Source organism: Zingiber officinale, chromosome 3B (genome assembly GCF_018446385.1).
Source record: "Zingiber officinale cultivar Zhangliang chromosome 3B, Zo_v1.1, whole genome shotgun sequence".
Classification (NCBI taxonomy): domain Eukaryota; kingdom Viridiplantae; phylum Streptophyta; class Magnoliopsida; order Zingiberales; family Zingiberaceae; genus Zingiber; species Zingiber officinale.
The window spans coordinates 29,513,400-29,530,861 of NC_055991.1; the positions used below are offsets into that span (position 1 = coordinate 29,513,400).

General features: G+C 35.0%; 1 protein-coding gene across 1 annotated transcript in view; it reads right to left on the minus strand.

Annotated features, from left to right (window-relative positions):
• Positions 1 to 9,425: 9,425 nt before the first annotated feature.
• The window catches only part of LOC122056278 (anaphase-promoting complex subunit 4-like), a 30,279-nt gene continuing 22,242 nt past the window's right edge, over positions 9,426 to 17,462 (minus strand). Inside the window, exons 15-19 of the mRNA XM_042618155.1 lie at positions 17,312 to 17,450; positions 11,186 to 11,401; positions 10,947 to 11,096; positions 10,536 to 10,617; positions 9,426 to 9,891 (exon numbers count right to left, since the gene is read on the minus strand). Of these exons, the coding sequence (XP_042474089.1) occupies positions 9,794 to 9,891; positions 10,536 to 10,617; positions 10,947 to 11,096; positions 11,186 to 11,401; positions 17,312 to 17,450 (685 nt within the window). The 3' untranslated portion in view covers positions 9,426 to 9,793. The remainder of the gene's footprint in view (positions 9,892 to 10,535; positions 10,618 to 10,946; positions 11,097 to 11,185; positions 11,402 to 17,311; positions 17,451 to 17,462) is intronic.

The following is a 17,462-nucleotide window of genomic DNA, read 5'->3' on the forward strand; positions in this document are numbered from 1 at the left end:
CCTTGTGACTACTAATTGTGACCCCTCACAATATATGACAAGTGTCCTTCTATCCTTGACATGTAGATTGATCAATGTGAAGCATAGACCATGTCATCCTCTAATCTATCTAAATCTTGAATCCCAAGTAGACTCACTCAATCAAATGAGCTCAACATCTCATATTGACTCATTTGGGCATGGTCATACACTTAGTGGTCTCACTCTATCAAGAATATCGATGTCACTCCCATCATATAGGAGGGATAGATCCCATCTACATCACTCACATCCCTCCGCATAATTTTTTACATACCCAGTAATCGCCTTTATAGTCCACCCAGTTACGGGTGACATTTGACGAAGCCAAAGTATGTAACTCCTTATGTAGGGAACCATGGTGACTTCAGGTCCAAGGACTAATAGTCATACTAATAGCCACATGAGAAAGTATATGATACTCATATAACGATCCATGATACTTTCTCATGGCGGGTCTTTCAGTATACATTCTCCAATGTATACCCATGTGTCAACTTGATATCTCCATATCCATGACTTGTGAGATCAAGTCATCGAGTTGACCTACATGCTAGTCTCATCATATTAGTATTGTCCCTGAATGTTAATACTTGACTAGGAATGATTAAGAGTAGTGTTCCCTATATCATCTCACTATCGATTCAACTAATCGATTGATATAGGTAAGAACCTTCTACTCAAGGACGCTATTATACTTAGTTATTTTTGCACCAATACAAGTAAGTATAATAACCATAAACAAATGTCTTTATATACATAAGAAATATGATACAATGAGTCCATACAACAATCATCAAATGATTGGCTCTAGGGCTCTAACTAACACCTTGGACAAAGGCTTGAAGGCGCCTTGAGGAGGCTTGAAGGTGCCTTAAGCCAAATAAGGTGCGACCAGTTTAGTGTTGATCCACCCGTGCGACTCTGCGGCCTGGAGGGGCCTCGGACAGGCTTGGAGGCGCCTCCAGCACAGTATAAAAGAAGGGTTCGAGGCAGCACTCACAACATCTTTGTCCAAGCGATCCTTCTGCGACAAGCTGCTAACGACACGATCCTGAAGTGCTGCGATAACCTCCCAACGACCCGGAGCTTCATCTCTTCAACAATTGTTGTCGGTATAAAATTCATTTATAGTTAATTTGTACTTAGCTTGTAATAGACTTTACGGAATATAGTTGTTGCCCACCGTAAACGCTCAATGAGCGTGGGCCTTGGAGTAGGAGTCGCTCAAGTCTCCGAACCAAGTAAATTTTGGTGTGCTTGTGTGTTTGTCTTTGTCTCATTTCAGCTACTTTATTACTCTAACGATTTACAAACGTTTTTATGATTCCGAAATGTAAAATAGCCATGAGCGTTATTCACCCCCCCCCCCCTTCTAGTGCTTCTCGATCCAACAAAATCTAGTATATTTTTCATCCAATTGAGTATCATTTAAAGAAAATCTAGTATATTTTCCATCCAATTGAGTACCATTTAAAGAAAATCTATTATATTTTTCATCCAATTGAGGTGAAAAAGATTCTAGTTTAATGTACTGAATTTAAGAGGATTTATACTCATTTTTAGACTTTTTATACTTAAAATATCAGGGTCAATTAGATAAGTATATTAGACTAGGGAGTGAAAACAAAGATTTTTTCCAATGGGGAGTGCATGCAAAGTTATATTTAGCAATGGGGATTGCATGTAAATTTACCCTTAGACTAGACTATTTTAATTTTTCAAATTTAGACTCAATATATATACTAACTTTCAATATTTTGAAAATTTTATTTGCTTCAACTTCCTCATGCAAATATTGTGACCTAATTGTCCCTCAAATTTTTTAGGTACAAAAGGTCCAAAAATGAGTATAATTCCTCTTAAATTCAGCACTTTACATTAGAATCGAGTATATTTTCTATTAAATTGAGCATATTTTTTTTCCTATTTTAATATAATTCCTCCTAAATTCAGCACCATGTAAAAAGAAAATCTAGTATATTTTCTATCTAATTAAGTATCATTTAAAGAAAATCTAGTATATTTTCTATCCAATTGAGTATCATTTAAAGAAAATCTAGTATATTCGAGTATATTTTCTATTAAAATTGCCCTTCATATTTTTTTAGGTATAAATAGTCTAAAAATGAGTATAATTCCTCTTAAATTCAGCATTTTAAATCAGAATCGAGTATATTTTCTATTAAATTGAGTACGACGTTTTTCCTATTTAATATAATTCCTCCTAAATTCAGTACCATTTTAAAAAAAAATCTAATATATTTTTCATCCAATTGAGTATCATTTAAAGAAAATCTAATATATCTTCCATCCAATTGAGTACCATTTAAAGAAAATCTAGTATATTTTCCATCCAATTGAGGTGGAAAAGATTCTAGTTTAATGTACTGAATTTAAGAGGATATATACTCATTTTTAGACTTTTTATACTTAAAATATCAGTGGCAATTAGATAAGTATATTAGATTAGGGAGTGAAAACAAAGATTTTTTCCAATGGGAAGTACATACAAAGTTATGTTTGCCAATGAGGACTGCATGCAAATTTACCCTACTACTAACAATGATAATTTGATTTAATGGAATAACTTTGAAAAATGATAATATCCTCTTTTTTCTATTTTCATCACTTTCTCTCCAACTGGCTCTTTATTATTTTTTTCCTTCGAACTTTTCTCCATGTAAACTACTTCCACAGAAGGATGAAAATATATGTATAGGTGATAGTTTTTGTTGGCTTAGAATCAATGAATAGCACATCCAAGACACACACTAATATGCAAAAGAAAATATACCGAGAAGGAAGACAACTGATACACTACTTTCTTACAGTGATGAAGATGATTGAAAAATGAATGAATCAATACACACCTCTAGAACCCTTTATATACACCATAAACTAAGGCTAAGTCCAAAAACTTATCCCTTAAAACTAGGAAGACTAATTCTACTATTTATCCCTTAAACCTAGGACAGCTTATCACTAATGCAAGGAAGAGAAAAAAAATATACGTAGCCATTACATGTCCGGATTATATGCCTTCATTACCCCTCCTAATCCTGACATGGTTTTAAGTCACGGAGCGGAGTAGTTGTCGCATGGCACCATGGGCAGTCCATCTTTGTTCTCCGGTATTAACGAAATCAACCACAATTTGTCCACCTTTGGCACCGCGGGCAGTCCATCTGTCTGCACCACGAACAAGTCCATCTGTCCGCGTTATCCATGACTTCGCTTCTTTGGCCCCGCGCCAAAGTCTATTTGCACACCAAGTGCTTGGCCCACAACTCGATCTCTTCGGCACCACGAACAAGTCTCGTCTGTTAGTTCTCTTGGCAACACAAGCAAGTCCATTTTCTCGCACAACGGACAAGTCCATCTGTCCGCCTTTGCTTCTTGGCATATGTTGCATACCTGCCACGCTCGCTTCGCTGCCAAGTTCTCCTCCTGCAAACTTGGGCTTGGAACGTGCCCAATGCACTGCCAATCCTCTGCTTGGTATGGCTTGCGCCCATGCCACACTTGTTGGGTTGCCAAGTCTTCCTCCTGTAAGACTTGGGCTTGGGCAGCCCTGCACTGCCGCTCTGCTTGGCATGCCTTGTGCACATGCCCGACTCGGATGTATGCCAAGTCTGCCTCCTGCAGACTTACACATTGACAGTGTCCCGCGCACTGCTGGTTCGCTGCTTTGCATGTGCCCTAGCCAGGTTGGGTCTTCTTGTCTTGCTAGGAGACAGGCTTACTTGAATGTCTTCAAGGTTATCTTGTACAAGAGATTTTGTGTTCGCTTTATCAGCATCAAGAGCTTCCCGCTCCTATTAATCACCTTCATGGTATCTCCTTTCATATGCACTTCATTCCCAGCTTCTGTCAATTGACCAAGACTTATGATATTACTACAAAGTTTCGGAATGTAGTATACCTCGTGGAGAGCCTTCTGGTCGTCGTTCTTGCATTCAAACACAACCGTCCCCTTGCCCATGATCTCAATGGTTGATCCATCGCCAAGCCTCACCCTCCCGGTGATGGTTTCATCTAGTTCTTGAAACTTCTCACGATGGCCAGTCATGTGGTTGCTGGCACCGTTGTCAAGGTACCAGACGTCTTTATCTTCTCCTTTCTCAACGCTGCGATACATCTCCGGTAGGAACCTATCTTCACTGAGTAGAATGATATCCTGCCGCTCACGCCTAGTGTGAGACTCCTCGTGGGACACGGTCATCATCAGTGTTGGCTCTTCATCGGTGGCGTAAGTGAGGTGAGCCTCATCATCACAACGCTTGTTGTAGCACTCGGACGCATAATGCCCCATTTTCTCACAATTGAAACACTTTATACGACTCTTGTCATGAGTGTCTCTGCCGTTGCTGCTAGTGCCTCCTGCACTGTCTTGGCTCGGCATACCATGGCCACGACCGCGCCCTCGCCCACGCCCACGCCATTTGCTACGACTAGGGTTGCTGGACCCACGCCCCTTTCCTCCTGACGAAGTGTCCACGTTGCTCCCCTTCTGTCGCATTTGTCATTCGGCATGAGTTAGTAGGAGCTCACCTTTAGTGCCGTTGGTGTTGCTGCGTAATCGTAGTGTTCGTTCCTCGTACGCCTTCAGTCGCCCAATAGTCTCCTCAAATTGTATCGTCTCAAGATCGTGAAACTGCTCAATACCGGCAACAATAGGGAAGAACTTATCAGGGACAGAATCTAGTAACTTCTTTACCAAAGATGAATCTTCAGGCGTGGCACCAAGAGCGGAGAACTTGCTGCTCATATCGCTGAGTTTGCCAGCAAACTCATCAATCGTGTCGGTCTCCTTCATCCGGAGGGCGTCAAACTCGCTCTTCAACGTTTGTACGCATGCCTTCTTCACTCGATCACTTCCAAGGTACCTCGTCTTGAAGCTGTTCCAGACTTCCTTCGCCGTCTTCTTTGTTGCGATCTGGAGAAGTATGTCTTCGGGGACACACTGCAAGATGTATGCACGTGCCTTTTTATCCTTCTTTGCATCCACCTGGGCTCCTTCCATCGGCTCCACCGCCTCCCAGACTCCCTGGGCATCAAGGATCGCCTCTGTCTTTATTGCCCACACAGTGTAATTGTGAGGGCTTAGCATCGGATAGGGAAATGACACTCCGTCGTTCTCCTTCGCAGCAACTTGTGGGATGCCAGACATTTTTGTGGAATTGTGGATTCTTGGGTGTTCTATACTACCAAAGCTCTGATACCAGATGTTGGCTTAGAATCAATGAATAGCACACCCAAGACACACACTAATATGCAAAAGAAAATAGACCGAGGAGGAAGACAACTGATACACTACTTTCTTACAGTGATAAAAATGATTGAAAAATGAATGAATCAATACACACCTCTAGAACCCTTTATATACACCATAAACTAAGACTAAGTCCAAAAACTTATCCCTTAAAACTAGGAAGACTAATTCTACTATTTATCCCTTAAACCTAGGACAGCTTATCACTAATGCAAGGAAGAGAAAAAAAAAATATACGTAGTCATTACATGTCCGGATTATATGCCTTCAGTTTTACTTTAATAAGATATGCATAATTGGAACTTTTCTCCCTGTAAGCTTCTCCAGTTCTCAATTACTGGGCAAGCATATGTGTTCAAGACTTTAAGTGAATGCAATGCTACCAAAGTGGTCAAATTGTTGCAACCATTAATTGTCATTTTAGACAGATGCTCCAAGTTTTGTACATCCTGTGGCAAACACCTTAGCTCTTGACACCCGATTATCTCTGTTGTTTCAATGCACTGGAGGTTATTCCGACAGCAAAACTCAAATCTATTTCCTTGAGCTTCGGGCATTGAATAAGTGTCAATAATTTAAGCCATCCAAAAGCATTTTCTCTTTCCGTCGCCGAAAATTTCTCTAGTGCAAGTATTTCCGAGAAAGTGAGCTCTCTCAAATTATAAAATGTGCTGCCATCACCTATCTCAAGTTTCTTGAGAACACGAATTTGACCAAGTGATGATAATGCAACACACCTCTTGAGATTGATGAGTTTGACCTCAACTAAAGACTCGAGATGAGCAAGTTGTTGTTTACTCATCCAATTAGGGAATTCCACTCCCTTGTAAGAAAGGATCTCTAACATTTCCAAATGCACGTTGGGTCGGAGAGCTTCGAATAACTGCAATGGTGTAGCTGATTCAGAATTCTCATTTGCTTCTTCATCTCCGGTCCCAATGCAATGACAAGTCACGAAGTCTTTGTCGGCCCATTAGCACTTTAGTTTGAGTCTCCTCTACTCGCTCTAGGTTTCATAATCTTAGTTCTTGAAGATTTATTAAATATTCCTGACAACTTAGGAAGGCCAATTGATTGTTCGATCCCACGGGGAATCTGAGACGAGGATGCACATCCTACGATGTTGAGGGCTCTCAGTGATTTAAACCTGACCAAATCCTCTGGTAGCTTGCTGAGCCAACAACAACTTTCCACATTAAGCTCTGCTATAAGTTTTGGAGTCTTGTTATAGATCTTGGTAACTGCCGAAGCTTTGTGCAAAGTTAAGCTAATGGATTCGTTCAGGTAGCTTTTGAAGATTTTTGCAGTGAAGCAAAGTTAAAATTCGCAAATTAGATAGGTCAAAAATTGATTCAGGAAGTAATTCCATCTTATTCTTTGAAAGGTGGAGGTATCTCAAGTTACCAACTTGCTAATTTCATTGGGTAGGCTTTGGATCATACAGCTGGTTTCTACAATTAATATACGCAAATGCACAAGTCTTAGCTTACTGACATCTTGTTGAGGAACTTTGATATCGAGTTGCTGCTTTCATGCGTCTTTTTTATATACTTGAGGTGTTATTTCTCCATCATCTTCTTGTGTAGTCGTTTCCTCATCTTCTTGTAGAATCAATGCTATCAGCTTATTGCTCACCTCAACTGGCATGGTGGGATTAATTTCCAAACACAAATAGAGACAGCATCTTGGAATAGTAGTTGAATCTTTGGGAACCTTCATACGCAAATAAAGCATACTTGGTAACGAGCATTGTATTGTCATCCTTGTTTCACTCATTGCTGCCAATAATTCATTTATTGCTTCTTTACGATTTCTATCATAGTAGTCAAACAAATCTGATGTGAGGCCTTCAGCTGGTACGAGGTAATCATCAATCAACATGTATAATAAAGTGGTAAAAAGTGAATACGTTCGTCCTCAGCATCCCTGCTAATCTGTCCCAGGACCAACACGGAGGAGATAAATCACGGACGGCTATTAGCCTTGGGAATACTAATTAACACATAAGGAAAATATTTACCTCGGATCAATATATATAACAAAACTTCATAATCAGTATCAATATCAGCATCAAGTTGGTTAGATTATTGAGTTAATCGTACCTCGAGATGTAGAAATTTAATATGGTAATAAATATGTTTTGGCATACCAGGTACGGAATCTGGAAGTGTTCGTTGCTTGAGTAATATGTCTCAACGATCCAAAAATGTTTGCAAATAATGGTTGATCAATGAATTTTTCCAAGTCTTGCTAGTGGATGAGCTTCTGCAATGGTGGAGAGTGCGGTCGTGAACCAAACTAGATTAATTGATATGTACACCATTAGCATCTTTCCTTTGCCCTCGCTCCTCGCCACAAGTAGAGTTGTTAAGTATTCGTTTACTCATCGTCCAAGTAATATAAATATCATGCATGCTTTATTCCACAGCATAAACATCCTTAATCTACATCCCACGCAAACTGTAATTAATCCACATGAAATTCGTAGCATTAATTGTCAATGGAAAAACACATTTTCTTTAGAATTAAAGGCTTGTGACGAATTAATTAAATCCTCGACTGATTTAGTTTTCATCTTTAATTTCTTTTCTTATTCTTTTGCTAAAGTAAAATGTGTGCTTAATTAGGATTGAGGGATTGTAAGATAGGGGTGTTTGGTTGATAGATTTGGAAATAAAAGAATGAAATGATAATAAAAAGATAATGTTTGTATTAAACGTTTAGAAATGATAATTTTTAAATAATTTTTAAATTTATTAAAATCAATCAAACTCATATTACTAGATAGATTTTATTTTCATTCCTCCTTACCATTAAATTTATACTTGTATATTGCATTATTTAATCATGTTACTGGTGGATGCTTTTTGATGGTCGCCAGCTTTCACCCAAAGTATTTGCATGTCATGCTTTTTTTTAAAAAAAATCAAACAAAATTTCTCAAAAGAATAATTAAACAGCAGTAGACTAAATTATTTTTCAAAAATTTAAAAACAAAATATTATTTCTAAAGTATTTATTTTTTTTCAAAGAAATAAGATTTGTGACAGGGCCATTTATAACTAATAATTATCAACAGATGTCTTTGCTTTTTTCCTTATTTTACGTCGCAAATAAATTAAAAATAAATAAATAAATATAGTATATGTCAAAAGGAGCTTGATTAATTTGACAAATTGTAACCCTTTTCTAAGAAAAGAAAGCAATTACCCATTTAATTTAATAAATAATGAAAGATCGGAAATTTAATTTAATTCTATGTATTTCAATCATCAAGTTATTTGATGAAAGAATATCATTAGGGGTATAATCGAACCGAGCCGAACTCTTAAATATTTGAGCTTGACTCGTTTATAATCGAGTCGAACTCGAGCTTTATTTAACGAATATATTCATGACTCACGAGCTTATTCGAACTTTTATCGAGCCTAAAAGAGCTTAATAAATATAAATTATAAATTTAAATATTCATTAAAAACTAAATTATATATTTAGAAAAAATTATAATATTCTTATTAAAATTTATAATTTTATTCTAATAAATAAATTTAATATATTTGTCTATATTTTTCATAAGTATAATGTAAAATATATAAATTCAATATCGAAGCTATTATTATTATTATTTAAAAATTGATTCATGAACTTAACAAACGTGTTCATAACTAACGAACCGAGTATTGTAAAGCTAGATCTTGACTTGTTTATCTTAACAAGCCTAATTAAACGAACTCAAACGAACTTTTATCGAATCGAACTTCGAACTACTCACGAACGACTTGGTTCATTTACACCCCTAAATATCATACTTTAAAATAATTAAATAAATAAAAACAAAAAAAAAATCATCCATTTTCTAATAGCTTAATTTTTAGACTTTTTAAAACAAAATTTTAACTTATTTTATTAATTTTAATATAAATTATTTCACTAAACCACAAATCAATAAAATTATTCATCTCTTCCAAAAATTAGAAAGAGTTATTTAGTGAGGTTTTTATTTAATTTACAAGAATTACTTTATACAAGAATTTTATGATAAAAATAAAATTAAACAAATCTCGAATGATGTTATCATATTTTCAGATGCTAAAACATATTCACAATATAATTTCTCATTGGAGGATAAGGATTTTGAGGAAGATTCTTTCAAATGATTAATTTATTTATAGAACCTTTGCCACCTAGATACACATGTTTCTTGACACATCTATCCTTGACGCATATTTTGTCAGAGTTCGATAAGAAAATAAATAATGAAATTGAGACCATAATTAAATGTTTTTCGGATGTTATCGCGACAATAAAATAAAAGTAGCTAAACGTACTTTATAGTTCTACATTTATGCTTAGCAAATGTTATAAATATTTATCTGCCATACTAGTAAGTAAAATCTAAGAACGAAGTCAGTCCCTGAAGAATTCAGCCAACCCCATCAAAGTGTGCAGAATAATTAATAACAATTTGATCCATGACTTCCACCGATGGTTATAGCATCATTAGGCACCAGAAGCCTCGTCCTCGTCTTCATCTTCATCGAGTATATACACCATGGCATGGCTTCTCGATGTAAAAACGCATGCGAGACCCCTAGAAGCTGCAGTCACAGTTCAGACATCATGCATATGCCAACCAATTTAAAAGTTTTCTCCACAATTTCAATCGAAGCATAAGAAATTAAGGGCAAAGCTACTTTTATAACAAGATTCGAGACAAAAGCAACTCAACATTGCATTCACAGACATGCATGTTAATTTCATTTTGACTAGCAGAAAAAAAAAAAAAAACCACTTGAACATACAAGGTGATGGAAGCGCGCTATTTTTTCCCTTCAAAGCACCTAGTGAATTTCTACTGAAATTGCACGTAAAATTTAAATAGGATCAAACTCAAATTCGGTACATACTTTTTATTACGAGCAACAAGGGGAATAACAAGTAACCAATATTGTGCAACCAACACTGTGACAGGTTACACGGGAGATGAGATGATTTTCATCTCATGAAGATAATTTGCCTTTGTTAGACAAACAAACATTGTCTTATACACTAACAGTTTAATAAAATTCAACTCCTAACTCACAAGATGATGTAATAAATTTAAGTTACATAAGCCTTGAAATTTATAACAAAAGCATCAAATCCTAAGAAACAGACTTCAGCCACGAACTCATTCAAAGAAAAAGGAAAACCACATCACCATTGCTAAGTAGAAGTTGAAATGTAAGGTGAGGATCTTTACCACTAACAGCCAATGGGCGAGAAACAGGATCAGGGACATAGCGCACTTTTCCATTTTCCAGATGCATGTCTACAGCAGAAGCCTAGTGAATGGCAGAAGGATCAGGAGTTACTAGAGATTCAAAAGCAACCACTTTGACTTCTATGAAAATAAAGGATATTTGCTATATGGGGCAATCAAAAATATGAAATACTAAAAATTATAAAATATTGAGGGAAACATTTATTGTTAAGAAATATTATTAAATTATTATTACTAAAGACTATTATTTAATATAGTAGTGAGGAGACAATTATTACCATGCAACCACCTAGCATTCACAAAATAGTTTTGAAAAAGTTTTAGATTGGTTACATATGCCTAGTTAGACTCTGGTTCACACTTATCTGTACAACATTTAACAAGGCTTACCTTCAAACAGTGAATTGCCCAGATTTCAGGTACTTCTCTTGAAAGTGGCAGAAAGCAAAGATCATCAAGTTGCACCATCATAATCAATGATCTCATTGCACTATCAGATGTGGAGGTTGCCTCGTTAAGTAAAAGAATAAGCTGGTTTTCCTATTTCATTCAAAGGGTGATAAAAGAAATACCAATTAAAGATACAAGAGAATAAACAAAAGAATGACAAAAGAAGAAAATGTTATAACCTTATAAAAAGAGAGATCCACGCAATGAAATGCTTCTGGTACACGTAAAAGAACAGCTTCAGGGCAATGTGTTTGCTTTTGAAGAGGATTTACAGCATTAGTGAAACCCCTCATGATGCCGATACAGTTTGTCAACTCAAGTGATTCATTAGGTACTTTAAAGCAAGTGTAGTCAATAAGATTATTCAAATTTGTGGACTCTGAACCATAGTTGCCCTACAATAACCGACAAATAATTGACAGATAAGGATAGAATTTTAGTATTCATGAAAGATTCAGAATGATAACAATGCTGAAATTGTGCTTCTTGGATCAAAAATACGAGAGATCATTCAAAATATTGACCATCACAACCAAAAGGATGTTGCATGTGAACCTGACCTGAACTGTTCACAGAAATATATGTTGGAGAATATTAATTCCTCCATTGTGATTAGAATGTGGTTTTAATGTTTGACAACAAGATTAAATTAGTTGGTTCAAACTAATGACTGCGTTGAAATTGCAGATCTAACATTTGTTGTAGCTCATTGGATAAATGCTAAGTTAGATAGAATGAACCAAATGGGCAATGGCCAAGTGTAAAGCATTTTGAAATTTTCGCGTAGTGAAATTATCAAAGACTAACTTGAAGAGCTGTATAATTATATTTTTGTATAAATAGAAGAATAGGAGAGTTAAATTTACCTAAAGAGTTTGTGCTTTAATTTATTTAACTAGAATTCTAGTGAGATATTTGAGCCAAATTCCTATTTTTCTCATTTTTAGTACCAAGAAATACCTAGTTTTAACTATGTTTGACTTACAAAGCTTTAGATAATTTTTAAAAATATGTACGAATAAAATATTAAGGTACCCTAGATTTGTTTAGCAACTAGATGTCTCATTTGGTGTGTTTCAGGTTGTTTAAGTTACCAATGGTTGTTGGATAGTCAACAAAGAATTGAAAGATAACATAAGTCACCAACTTTATATCAAATTTGGTTGAACATTTTTTGTTTGTCAGTTGACCAAACTAGGCATGGGAAACTTACAACAACAACAACAACAACCAAGCCTCAAGTCATTGGGCTCTATCCCCTATTATATTATTATCTATACTTAAATAAATTTTATCTTATTTTATTGTTGTTAACCAAGTCTTTTTTTGTCTTCCTCTTCCTCGTTTATCATAGTTTCACATCGCCTAACTGAAACATTTATTGGTCGTCTAAGTACATGACTGTATCATCTTAAACATGTCAAGTTTTTCCTCAATAGATACAACTTCGACTTTCTCTCTAATGCTCTCATTTATTATTTTGTTCATTCTCATATGTCCACACATCCACCTTAACATCCTCATCTCTACAACTCTCATCTTTTGCTCATGTGCTCGAGTCATTGCCTAACATTCAGCTTCATATAACATCGCAGGTCTAATTGTAATTTTATAGAACTTTCTTTTAAATTTTAGAGATACTTTATGATCACATAAAACCCCTGACACTCTCCTCCATTTCAACTATCCTGCCTGTATTCTATGTAAGGCATATCTCTAAATCCCTCTATCGATTTACAAAAATGATCCTAAATATTTAAAACTCTCGTCATCTCCTATCTAAACAATTATCTCACTAGATCTAATATTGCTAAACTTAAATTTCATATATTCTGTCTTTATTCTACTAAACCTAAAATATTTCCCTTCTATTATTTTCCGCTAAGATTCTAGTTTAGCATTTACTCCACATGTTTCATTTATCAAAATAATATTATTTACAAGCAACATGCACAACAGTACTGTATCTTGAATGTGTGCAGTTTGTCCATAATTAGTATGAAAAGATAAGAACTTAGAGTTAATCTTTGATGTAACCCTATCTTTATTGAAAATGCTTCAGTTACTCTGCCTGAAGTCTTCACTCAGGTCATTACATCCTCATACATATCTTTAATTAGTTAAATATATGTTACGCTAACATTTCTCTTTTCTAAAATTCTCCATATAATTTCTTGACTCTATCATAAGCATTTCCTAAGTCAATGAATACTATGTGTAGATCTTATTTGTACTCTCGATATTTTTCAATTAGTTGTCTAAAAATATGTATAGCTTCTATTATCGACCTTCTAGGCATGAACCCAAATTAATTTTTGACCACCATAATCTCCTTCCTTAACCTTTTTTCTATTATTCTTTCTCAAAGTTTCATGATATGACTCATTAGTTTAATACCCCTATAGTTTGCACAATTTTAATATCTCTCTTGTTTCTTATATAAGAAAAAATAGAGTACTTACCCTTTATTAATCAGGTATTTTTTTAGTTTTCAATATTATGTTAAATGATTTTGTAAGTCATTTAATATCTTATTTCCCTAAGCACTTCCATACCTCTATCGGAATAATCATTTGGTCTAACAGTTTTTTCATTATGTATCTCATTTAAAACTTGTTCTACTTTTAATATTTGAATTCTACGATAAAAATTTAAATCTCTATACTCATTTGACTTACTTAAACTACCAAAGTTAAGTTGATCACCTAAACATTTATTAAAAGTTGATGAAAATACCTCTTCTACCGCTCTTTTATTTCTCCATCGTTTACTAATACCCTATTGCATTCATCTTTAATACATTTTATTTGGTTAAGATCTCGTCTTCCTTTCTCACTTTAGCTATTCTTTAAGTGTTTATATCCAATTTTTTATATAATCGTTCAAAAGTTTCAAGTTTTACTTCATTCACTACTTTCTTAGTCTCTTTCTTGGTTATTGCATTTTTTTTATTTTTTTCATTCTTACAAATATATAATTCCTTATAAAATATTCATTTTTTTCTTCACTTTCTCTTGTACTTTCGCATTCCACCGCCAAGATTCCTTACTTTGTGGTGCATATCTCTTTGACTCATCAAGTACGCTCTTAGCTATTATTTTCAACTTTGATATCATCTTATCTCATGTCATGTCGTATTGAGTCGTCGTATATTTCACCTAATATTTGCATTTCTACCTTCTCCTTAAATATATTTTATTTTTCATCCTTTAACTTTTACCACTTAATTTTAGGAATCGTATATATTTTCTTTCTATTGATACTATATTTGAAACATATATCCAACACTACTAACCTATGTTGGGTAATTAAGCTTTTTTCATAGATGACCTTGTAATTTTTGTAAATCTTTCTATCCCTCTTCCTAAGTATAAAAAAGTCAATTTGTAATTTATTATTCTCACTTTGAACATGACTAAGTGTTATTCTCTTTTTTTTTTTAAATATATCAGCTAATATAAGGTCATATGTTATCGCAAAATTCAATATAATTTTCCCTTCATTTCTCATTCTAAACTCATAACCTCATGCACTCTCTCATATTTCTCATTTTTCACTCTGACATGCCCATTTAAATCATCTCCTATTAAAATTATTTCATTTGGCGGAATGTTTTATAATATTTCATCTAGGTCGTCTCAAAACCTTGATTTGGTAGCTTCGTCTAATCATACTTGCGGTGCATATATGCTAATTACGTTCATAGTTTCTTTTGTCACTATTATCTTAAGGGCTATAATTCTATCTCATTTTCTAACTACTCCTACACCTTCATCCTTTAACAAGCTATCTACAACAATACTTACTATATTTCTTGTTTTACTTTTCTTGTGTATCATATCTTAAAACTCGAATTCTTTATCATCTTTGTTTTCTCGTCTACCCATTTTGTCTCTTGTATATATAAATACTAATTTTTCTCCTAATCATTGCATCTACTACCTCCATTGATTTACCAGTGAGGATTTCTATGTCCATATTCCAAATCTTAGACTATTAGTTTTCCTATAATATTTGTTCTTATCTAAACTATTATGTAAGAACTCTTGTCTATTTAACAATACACCCAAATTCTCATGTAGTGGTCCTTGTCAATAAGTTACAATTGGACCCTGCAATGTGAACTCTTACATATTTAGCACTACACTCGATTCTAGAGATGGAGCGGTCCTTGCCGAGACTTTTGACCCTACAACGCGTTTTGGGAACAACCTAGCATTAGTACAATAATTTAATAGATTCATTCATTGATCATATGTCATAGTTTAACGCTGGCTAGCAACCTAAACTTAGATACTAAAAATTTGAGCTAGTCATGTTGTTTTGTGCGACCAAAGTTTACTCTATGTAGGAGAGTGGTTGACAAGCATTTTGTCATTTGACCAAAAAGAGACTTCTATTAGGCTTCAATATTGGAAATTGGCCAATTATAAATTTGGAGTAGATTGGCTAAAAGACATCCTTTAGATAACCAAGCTTTTCTTTGATAGATCAAAATTTAAATTTTGAATTGACAGTCATTTATGATCAACAACCAACGGACTTTAAATAGTCAACCAACATCACCCGACAAACTTTCATCAAACGGCCAACAAACTTTGATCAATCTGCCAACAAACTTTTGTTAGTTAGTCGATAGACCTTGGTCAGTCAACCAACAGATTTTGGCCAGTAATAAACCAACAAATTTTGGTCAACCATCCAATAGATTTTCAGATAGCTTACCATGAGCCTTTGGTCAACCAGGTTGTCTCTCAGGCACCCGCGGTTCGAACCATGAGCCTTTGGTCATCCAGGTTGTCTCTCAGGCACCCGCGGTTCGAACCATGAGCCTTTGGTCATCCAGGTTGTCTCTCAGGCACCCGCGGTTCGAACCCCAGCTACAGCGTATTTGCAAGAATTTTTTCTCCAAATGGGGGGCGTAATCAAAGGATGCCGGGCTTGTGGGCTGGCCGCCACGTGCACTTCCCGATTTATCCTGGTGACCAATGGGAAATTTCCGTGGGACCGAGCCGGTCACCCCAAGCTCGACGTTACCCAACCTGGTTAATCATTTTTTTTGGTCAGCCGATCATGAGACTTTGGTCAGCCAACCAACAAACTTTGGTCATTCACTCATTTGACCAACAGTGACTAGCAGGTATATGTTGAGACTAGATATTCAACTATTTTAATGTCTTTCCCATAACACCTACAAAACGTATGGAGATTCCATCTTTATAAACACAAACACATCATTGCATATTCAAAATTCACATTGTGGGAAATCTATAGTGATTCCTAAGACGAAGCTCTCATTTAATAAATATAATCTTATTCTTATATTGATCCTTCTTTATGGTGAGATTTGTTTCTTTGCGCATTTCTTTTTTCATTTTGAGAGAGTTATTATTCTTGCATGTGTTAGAAGATTTAGGCATTTGATTTAAAATCTTATCCTTGAAACTTGCAAACACTTAGTTGGCTTGTAACAGAAAGTAGTTTAGTTTATTTTATGTTGCATGCCAAAATAGCAGGGTCGCGAATGCAAAAACTTGGTGTTTTGACTACATTAAACCTTAATATTTTGACCACATTAATCCCACTGTGTTAGGGTTATAATTTACTTTTTTGCTTCATCCTTTTCTTGTCACTATTATATATTGTTCACACATATGCACATATTACTAACATTTGAATTGACTACTGTACTTGGAAGAAAAATAAGTCACTGTCCATTCACCACCCTCTTAAGTGGTGCCATTTGGTCTTACAATATCAGCAACTCAACTGGCAAGAGTGCTTATAAATTGCATTTCACCGGCACTGCACTTTAAATTTGTCTCTCCTCTGATTCTTCACCTAAATAAATGATTACTGACCATTGACATCCCAAAGCAAAATGAGAATCTTCAAATGGTTCTGCTGGTCTCCCACACGCAATCAGTAAGGTAATTGGATACTTGCACTGGTATATGCATGTGACATGTATGAGCAGTTGGGTGTCCCTTTTCTATTGACAACAAATAATCATTTGAAAAAAAAAGCAAAGGTGCCCAATAAAATATGACATGATATCCTATCATATTCATCCTGATATGATCATCATCATGTCAGTTTAGTAAGAGCTTAAACAAGAAAGAGAGAAATTTATCACAGGCAAACAGCACTGAGAAAGTTAAAACAAGAATGCTTTGAAAAAATTAATATGAAATATAAGTTGAGAAGTTTTTTTTTTTTGTTGCGTGTAATTCCTCAAACAAGTACTCAAAATAAACTAAAATTTTTACACTTAATGGATTCTTAAAAAAAAGTTACAAAAGTACCTTGTAGTACACTATTGATGTAGGGGCAGCTGGTGACGAAAATTGAGTTGAGTATCTGAATTCATATAGTGGCATCAGACCTTCACAGTGTATCTTTTGTGAAACAGTCGTAAACTGATGAAGGAAAGCCTCCTTGAAGCTAAAAAACCAT